This window comes from Papaver somniferum, unplaced genomic scaffold (genome assembly GCF_003573695.1).
Source record: "Papaver somniferum cultivar HN1 unplaced genomic scaffold, ASM357369v1 unplaced-scaffold_65, whole genome shotgun sequence".
NCBI classification, from domain to species: Eukaryota; Viridiplantae; Streptophyta; class Magnoliopsida; order Ranunculales; family Papaveraceae; genus Papaver; species Papaver somniferum.
Genome location: NW_020649304.1, coordinates 2994000 through 3002740, shown reverse-complemented (window position 1 = coordinate 3002740; position 8741 = coordinate 2994000). Strand labels below are relative to the sequence as shown.

General features: G+C 37.4%; 2 protein-coding genes across 3 annotated transcripts; one reads left to right on the top strand and one right to left on the bottom strand.

Moving 5' to 3' along the window:
• Nucleotides 1-1322: 1322 nt before the first annotated feature.
• Nucleotides 1323-5506, top strand: LOC113343677 (mitochondrial inner membrane protease subunit 2-like). 2 transcript variants are annotated; one of them, XM_026587805.1, is made up of 6 exons: nt 1323-1459; nt 1684-1792; nt 4087-4301; nt 4437-4509; nt 4698-4863; nt 5169-5506. In XM_026587805.1, the coding sequence occupies exons 3-6, from the start codon at nt 4136-4138 to the stop codon at nt 5274-5276; spliced, it is 513 nt and encodes a 170-aa protein (XP_026443590.1). In that variant the 5' UTR covers nt 1323-1459; nt 1684-1792; nt 4087-4135; the 3' UTR covers nt 5277-5506. The 2 variants fall into 2 exon arrangements, with proteins under 2 accessions (XP_026443590.1, XP_026443591.1); XM_026587806.1 differs by having other exon boundaries at nt 1345-1511.
• A 1186-nt stretch (nt 5507-6692) lies between these two features.
• Nucleotides 6693-8176, bottom strand: LOC113343757. The gene is made up of 2 exons (XM_026587890.1): nt 8020-8176; nt 6693-7749 (listed from the first exon to the last, which is right to left on the bottom strand). Exon 2 carries the CDS (start codon nt 7655-7657, stop codon nt 6863-6865), a length of 795 nt encoding a protein of 264 aa, XP_026443675.1. The 5' UTR covers nt 7658-7749; nt 8020-8176; the 3' UTR covers nt 6693-6862.
• Between the last annotated feature and the right edge of the window lie 565 nt (nt 8177-8741).

Below are 8741 nucleotides of genomic sequence, written 5' to 3'. Positions count from 1 at the left end.
TGAGAATTCAAGTTGCATAGAGTCCTCTATTTATATAGATTATCAAAGCTTAAGTTAGTTCAAGCTAAGATTGCTTGGAGTTCAAACTCAGTAACTTCTCTAATTAGATGGAATTCCTAGTTTAGGATGTAAGTGTGTGACAAGTTTACCTTGAACCACAAAGAAAAACATGCATTATGGTGTGCTTGGTTACAGAACCATGCACAACGATGGTTCGGCAATGCCAAGTGAGGTCGTGAACCTTCGAGAAATAATGGTGTTCAAAGACTAAACAATAATCCACAAGCCCGAGTAAGACACCTTTGTTAAGTGATTCACCCACATTGGACAGATTGGTTGCCGGCGCAGGGTTACTGAGGATCAGGGATAGTTTATTCGTTCTCAACTACACGAGGTTGTGAGTAGGCATTTGTGTAAGACTTAATTATGAGAGTTTTCATAACCGAATTAGATCCTAGGGTTTTCTTGGCCAAACAATTTTTCTCGTTAACAAAATCTTCTTTGTCGTGTCATTATTTACTTTCAGCATTATATTTGTTATATTATAATTAAAGTAATTGCACTAGTACGTTCAGAACGTCTTGGATCGATCCATTTAATTTGTCCCGTGTTTGAAATCTAAATTATATCTAAGATCACCATTGAGATAAAATTTAGTCGTTATCATTAATAAGATCATAGAAAATGTGTCTGATATAGGTTATTGCAAAAGAATTAGTGATATCTTTTCAAAAAACGATAGATACCGACTCCGATTTTTGAAATCGACCCAAGTACTTACCCAACCCACATAAATAACTTATTGAAAAGAGGGAGCACTCATGAACAATCTTATATGAACATTTTCTTACAATATTTGCACCAATTTTTCTTTAGAGGCCAACAACAATAAATTTGAAAATGATATTTTGATGATATCCTTATGAATCTGCAATATAATTGAAGAAATAATTGCGGTACAACGTTGTAGTCTCTGGTTGAAAATTTTAATCATCTGAGGTCCGAAACTCATCATCACCGAGGTAGGCAGGGGGTTAGGCTAAGTCCTATGGTGTGCTAATCTAGAAGCTAGATTAGAAGTCCACGTTAGCTAGGACTACCGCCCAACGCCGTTTGGTTCAGCGCAACCAATCTTAGCCGTCAGATCAAAAAATAAATCAATCTGCGCTGAACCATTCAGCGAAAAGGCCTGCTAGTTTAACAACGAGCAAAAACTAAGAGAGAACTAGTGTTAACAAATAGACAACACTTTTTTTTTTTTTGAACTGCAATATTTTTTGGCTAATCTACAAGCTCAATCTAGCCCATAGGGAATTTTTCTTACTTCCGCGTAGAATGAGGTTTACCTTCTGGGTTTTAAGCCTTTAGAAAAAAAATAAAAAAGGCTGTAATACAGCTCGTTCTGTAGATTGCTGAAAACATTTCTTCTCTTTCTTTACAAATTACAAATTTTAATTAGGTATAGTGGTCTAAATTCTTCAGGGGAATCTTCTCCTCTCTTTTCCCCTTTCGTATGTATCCCAACAAAAATAAAACCATGAATAACTATGGAAATTATCAAATATAGTTATTTATAGAGATTATCGGATTGTTATTTGATTAATGAACTCATATACAGGATTTTATATCTACATAGTTGAATTTTTCAATCCTTTTTTCTCATAATCTCTCCTTTTTATCTAGATTTTGTGGGAATCATAACCCCACGTTGCTCAAAGAATTCCCTGCTCAATTCACAATTTATCCGGGTGAACCCAAGGTGGAAGCTCAAAGAATCCCCTGCTTAATCTCAGTAAGCATTCTGTTTTAATGAATCTCAGTTTGATAAATTGTCTCAGTGAACCCAAAGTTGTTTGTTTCAACTTTCATTAATTTTAGTAGGTTAACTGTTTGATGAATTGTCTCGTTGAATTAGCAAAGAGCCTTATTTAATCTCTCTTGTACTTTCTTTCTTTTTATTAATAATACGAAGCAAACGGATTCCCTCTTCAACAACAATGTTGATGGATATTGATCTTTATTTTTAAGTACTGCCACTGCTGCCTTGTTGATGCGATAAGTCTTGCCTTGTTAGTTGTCCACCATATTGAAGGGGAGGAGAGCATGTTAGTCGAGTTTATAAATCACAGAATAGCTTTCAACTTGAATGCATATATGGTGAAGAAATCTCAGATTTGGTCCCTTAGAGCAACCACAGTGGGCGAGTATAACCAAATATTTGGTCAAAAAACGAGACATAGCGGACAGACTATCGATTAAAATCCGGACCAAAAACCAAATCCCAGACTATAATTGGTCCAAGACCAAGACAAAAATTAAATATAATCGAGCGAACGTATAGTTAACGCCCCACCACCAGGCGTGCATAAAGTCCCCGCCCCACACCAGGTGTGTTTTATACCTCCGCCCCGGTGGGGCGGGGTTTATACCTCCGCCCCACTCTTTTTTTTTAATTCACTTTATATATGGGGCGGGCTTTATACCTCCGGCCCATTTTTTTTTTTGTTTATTTTTTTGTTTTGTTTTTTGGAATCTCATCGGGCGTACGTATAGTTTACGCCCCACACCAGGCGAACGCATAGTGCACGCTCGACCAAATTTAGTCTTCTACCCGTAGCGTCATACACCAGACTAAACTCAAATTTGGTTGTTTTTTTTGGTCTTTAATCTTTGGTTATACTCGCACCACTACAGTTGCTCTTAGTATAGCTATTGCCGTTGGGCTGTCCAGCTTATGAAATATCACAGAAAACCTTTATTCTTATAGTACTCAGTTACTTCTCTTTGCTTCTATTTCTTCTTGGCTGTAACTTTAAATGTAGACACACTGGTGCAGGTTCTAACATCCTAAGATGAGTTCACTTCGTGTATGAGTTTCTCCTCTTTCTTTCTGTTGGGTTCTCCAGCTTGTGAAATATTTGTTGGTTTGACACACTTCTTTACTGTATATCTTTTGGTGCTGGTGCTGTCTAGCTCGCAGGTCTTAGTTTGATGAGTTTTGTCCACAAAGGAATATAGTGGTCTATGCTGATGCTTTCAAGAGTAAAGAAGTAAAAAATCAAATGTCCGTAATGTTAAGTTTTTTCTATCTCAAAATGGTCAATGTAAGAAAACTGCTCTAGGTGTTAGTTTATTGTCACATGATGTTCCTGATTTGGTGACTAAGTAGCTATTTCTGTTTGGTTCTCAAAATTGTGAAATATAACAGAATACCTTGCTACAATATATTCTCATAGTACTCAGTTAAGGTTCTTCACTTCTCTTTGTTTCTTTAGGGAATAATTCATGCACCATCATGATTCAAAGTATAACATATTGACCCGATTCAGATTCGGGATAGATTCTGCTACTTATATATGAATTGCGATATATAGATGAATATGTTGAATAAAACTTTTGGATGATCCTTTCGGTCCCCACAAGTTTTTGAATCATCAACGAGTGTAGCTATTGCCGTTGGGTTCTCAAACTTGTGAACAAGTGCTTTAACATAGATATAAAGTTAGGCTCCAAATTTACCGTTCGATATCCTCTTAATATCTCTTTTTAGAAGCTTAATGTTTGAGACTCACAGAATCACCCATTGTTACAGATGGTTATTTTCTTTTTTTGATTGGTAGGATAAGACCAGGTCGAAGTAAGGACGAAGGGGGGTTTTGAAATGTTTGAGTTTCTTAGGGACAGGGTAGACATATCTTATCAATGCACATGCACCTTATAAAAATTGCTCGCTGACTTCTTTTTGCTTCTTCGTCGGTCCCACCACTGCGCGCGGTCATCTAGTTTATCCTTTGTTTCAACTTTAGATTGAACATTGAAGTAAGGCACACATTTTGTGATACACAGCTAGTTTTTTTCTCTTGTTTGAGTAGGAACGATAGGAAATACCTACAGTAAACTTACTTATAGTCTTGATCGTCACACTAAACTAAAAGAAAAAAACATTTGTATGGGTGTTGCGATATTGCGTCAAAAATCGGAACAGGTTGTGGTTGACCACGTGCTCAAGTCGGAGAAACTTGTGCATAACTTATGTGAGCAAAACTTGTAACATTTATTTTTTATTGTATCCGATGATTTGTGCAGATGGTGTAATGTCCATTGCAAAGCTTTTGAGTTTTGGGAAATTTTGAATATGGGAGCTCTGAATTTTTTATGGGACACTGCGAAGAAGTCTTTTACTGCTGGATTGATTACGCTCACTGTTTCAGACCGATATGCTAGTATTGCCCCTATACGAGGACTTTCAATGCATCCTACGTTCAACCCTAACAAGAGTACTTTTATGGGATTACCAGTGGGTGAGTTTTTACTGTTCCAAAGTCATTATCGTGCATCACTAGATTTTTTTTTTCTTTCTTTTCTGAAGCTGCTCTTATCAGATAGTTTTGAGGTGACGTATGAATTAGTTTTCTAATTAGGGATTTTCGTTGCAGATGATCGTGTGCTGATTGAAAAATTTTGTCTAGAGAAGTACAAAGTTTCACATGGTGATGTGATTGTTTTTCGGTAATCTATCCTCTCTTTTAACCTCAGCAGACCTTTAGAAACAAACAAACACAATGGCATGTTTCACTGTGCACTTTATATGTTACCGGTATGAGAGTTACATCTGTAGTGGAAAGTAATTTTATTGAGTTTTGCATATGCAATGTTGATGTTTATAGTTCCATCAATATACGAAATATAATTTGCAGGTCTCCAATCAACTACAAGGAGAAACACATAAAAAGAGTAATTGCTTTGCCTGGTGACTGGATACAAATTCCCAATTCATACGATACAATAAGGATTCCTGATGGACATTGTTGGGTTGAGGGGGATAATTCTGCCTCAACTTTGGACTCGAGATCATTTGGCCCGGTAACATATACTCTACCATTAAAAATGCTCACAAACTAACCTGCTAAACTTGTTATTTCAAAAATCCAACAGAATTCGACTTTTTTTTCTTGAAAACTAATTTGTGTATTTAACCTCCTCAAATGCTTATTGGTTACACTTTGAAGAATTCATTGTAGAGGCTTACAATATGATCTGTCAAATTAGTTTTGGTCACATCACAATATGTTTTTTCAATATGAGATTATGAGTAATATAATAGAAGTGTTGGTTTTTATGTGAGTAAATTTGCTCCTAACTTAATGTCTGCTTGCTTTTTGCCGCAGATTCCATTAGGTTTACTTCAAGGAAGGGCGACGCATATTGTTTGGCCTCCTCAAAGAGTTGGTAAAGTGGAACAGAAAATGCCGGAAGGGAGACTACGACCATACTGATTCTTTTCATTTTTGTTCAAATTCTTGTCCGACCTAAATTGTAAAGAGTTGGTAAAGTAGACCAGAGTGCCAAGATGCACAAAAACCTACCTTTGACAAACTGTCAGATATAACCAGAGATGACTATGGCTATGGGAGTAAATTTTTGAATAGGTAATTTATTTTATTTTTTTCTTGTAAGAAATACTTTATGACATTCCATGAAACAGTGAAGTCCACGTTCTGCGGCACCCTGGTCCCTGGGTGAAGAAAGTCTTCCTCCGGCAGTTTGTAAGCAGATCACTGAATCAGACAAGGAGTGTGTCTCTCTCGGTAAGGACTGAGGAGGTAGTGCGTGGCTGTCATCTGGATAATGCGGGAGCCTTGGTTGAAATTCTTTAGACGGAAAAAAGGAGACCTTAATATCCGTAGTGATCTTGGTCCTTATTCTTCTCTCCTGGTTTCTCTAATTAGTAGTAATAATTACCTTAAAAAATGCCTAGACATGGTTCTTACGTATAAACCTGGAACCTGATACTTGATTGACAAAATAGATGGCATCTGACGATTTACACTTGGACATGTTTTGACAGCTAGAATATAATGTGTGTTTTTTGTTCACTAATGTTCACGTTGAAACCTAGCATATTATTATCAGGAAACGAGGACGACTTGTGGGGAAACTCACGTTAAACAAGGTTGAATTCGGGTTTACAACTACTACCTTAGGCATTCATGAAATCTTGGAACATTGATCTCTAATGAACCTTTGTTTGTTGCTATACTAGGGGCATTGGAACAACTAAACGAAAACAAAAATGATGTTTAGTTGATAATGCCGTCATATGAGATGGAAATTGACAAATTTGTTACTATTGAACAATCCTATTCCATACAGATGTCATTCTTGTTCTTAACATTATAGCTGGTTTCATCCTTTAGATGGTGAAGTTCTTAGCACAGTGTAAGATTAAGATTGATTTTCTGCATTTCTCATCTGTTCCAAGAGAATGAAATAAATGACAAGAATATGTCAGATAAGTAATGAGCTCTGAAAGCAGTTCGAAATTGCTTCCCTAAAATCGGATAATACTAAGAAGCCACTATTCAAGATATACCTACTTGGATATCCCGGGTTCAGTTTAGTCATTTCGTCAACAGCTGGGTTCCAACTTACAGCTCCGCGAGACGAAACAACACATCAAGTCTTCGCAGCTTGGAGGAAAAGAAGTCGCAAACAACGCTCATAGTAAAACAGATATCTTAATTCTTACCATTCCACTTAACTAGTCTGTCTCATACAGACTTTGTAAATAGCAGTAGACAAGCAACTATAATGGTTTTGACTTTTAAGAAAAAAAAAGTAACTAGAAAAGCATCAACAATAGAGCCTAAAGGTAAAATAGAAATGCGTAGACTTTAGACAAGTGAGAGAAGTCACAAGTAACAATAGAGTTCAGTAGCCAGCATTGTACGTAAAACAGCAGTACACACCAGTGAGTTTATAGAAAGAGCAAAAACTCAACAGATAAATGTATTCCTTGATAAACCCTAATACATCTTAATTCTTCTATTATCTATTCAAAATTTGAAACACTAACATCAACTTAAGTATCTGGCAGAAGTATTGTTGGCATTGGCTGTAGAGGAAATGGGTAGCTGACACGGTAGCTAGTATCAGAGAGTTTATAGCGATTACCTGAAGTGTTAGCCAAGAAAGAAGGCTCAGAGAGCACTTCATGCCTTCTAGTTTGAATATTGTAAGCCCAAACAGTGAAATGGTAACTGAGAATAATAATGTTTTTGTCTACCGGATTGAAACCTAAAACCTTGACATCCATAATAGCCTCATTTTCTCTTTTCTCATAGTCAATTTGCATTTCTGCTCCTTCCCAGTCTTCAAACTCACATACATATAATTTGCTAAACATTTCTGCTACTAGATCATGCAAGTCAAGATCCTTGTGCACCAACTGCCAGCCCTCCTCAAGCACCCAAACACTTAAACTCTTCTGGCTTTTCATAATTCTCGCGCAACAGAGCAAACCCTCTGACCCGCCAAGACAGTAAGGGCTCTTGTTACCATAAGAATCTTCACTCTCCAACTCCTGGTAAGGGAAGTTGATCAACCTGTTCTGCTGGACATCACTGTTGTTGTTCAGATTGTACACTAGTATTCTACCTTTCCCTTCAGGCCAATATAAAACTCCATTTACGATAACTACACAATTGCTAAAGTAAGAGTCATACCAGACGACATCTCCAGTGCATGTCACTTCATAAACATTCCACTCACCCATATCAGAAGAAAAGATTTGAACACTGAATTTATTTGAATTTGCTTCAAATTTCGGTATACGCACAACCTTGTAACAACTATTGGAGTCACAAGTGAAACCCATAACACCGCTGGTGGATTTTGGAGATGGTGGAAGGGAAACCCATTTTTGGGTAAGTGGATTAGATACATAATATCTCACTGTATTATCATAACCTGTACATAAAACCAATCCATTACTCGAATCTAACAGGTATATCTTTTTGACATCTGGATTTGGATTTAAGAACTCAAAAGTGAACCCATGTTCATAACCAGACATAAATCGTGAACCCAGTGATTTTGGATGTGAAAGTAAGAATTTCATGTTGATATATAGGGTTTCATAGTTATGAAATACGACCCACATGGGAGAGACTTATTATAACGATTGAATTGAATCCACTTAGTTATGAATTTAGGGTTTGAAAGAAGAGAAGACCATACCTTTGAAGCGCACTTGAGTTTAAAGATTGAACAGAGAGGAAGAAAAACAAATATTTCAAGCCAGAGATCCTCACTTAAACTTGTTTTGGGGTTTTTAGAACGAGAAGAAGAAGAACCTAAAACCATCTTGATACAGTGGATTGAAAACTAGCTGCACAATAACTTTAACTGGGGTTTCATATGGCACGCTTAAATACTAGCGAGAGGACGCGAGGTTACGGGATCTCTCGGAGCGCGAATCAAGCCAACAAGAAAAAGTTGTCCCGCTAATCATGCATGCCCACCTTATTCTGCCGTTACAATCTCAAGCACTACTCCCACCACCCCCTCCTCCTGTCAACACCCACTATGTAGCCTCCTCTCTCTCGGTTGAAATTCGTCAAATGATGCCTAAGACCGTCCAAGGTAGGAGAGTAAACCCAAATATTTGGTCTTTTGAACAGACGTAGTGGAACGTACTATCGATCAAATTTTGATCAACGACTAAAACCCAGAGTATATTTGGTCTGGGACCAAGATTAAACCCAAATATAGTCGAGCGTTGGTATACTTCACGCCCCACCACCAGGCGGACATATAGTGCACGTCCCACATCAGGCGGACGTATATTCCACGCCCCACATCAGACGTTGGTATAGTCTACGCTCCACATGGGGCGTATGCAAAGTCTACGCCCCATTTTTTTTTATTATTATTTTGTATGGGGCGGGCATTATACCCCC

Excerpts from the sequence above, each read along its gene's own strand:
- LOC113343677 (XM_026587805.1), top strand. The coding sequence starts at position 4,136 with ATGGGAGCTCTGAATTTTTTATGGGACACTGCGAAGAAGTCTTTTACT. Across the intron at positions 4,302-4,436 it reads TTTTATGGGATTACCAGTGG|ATGATCGTGTGCTGATTGAA; the intron begins GTGAGTTTTTAC and ends TTTTCGTTGCAG. Across the intron at positions 4,510-4,697 it reads GGTGATGTGATTGTTTTTCG|GTCTCCAATCAACTACAAGG; the intron begins GTAATCTATCCT and ends TATAATTTGCAG.
- LOC113343757 (XM_026587890.1), bottom strand. The coding sequence starts at position 7,657 with ATGGGTTTCACTTGTGACTCCAATAGTTGTTACAAGGTTGTGCGTATA.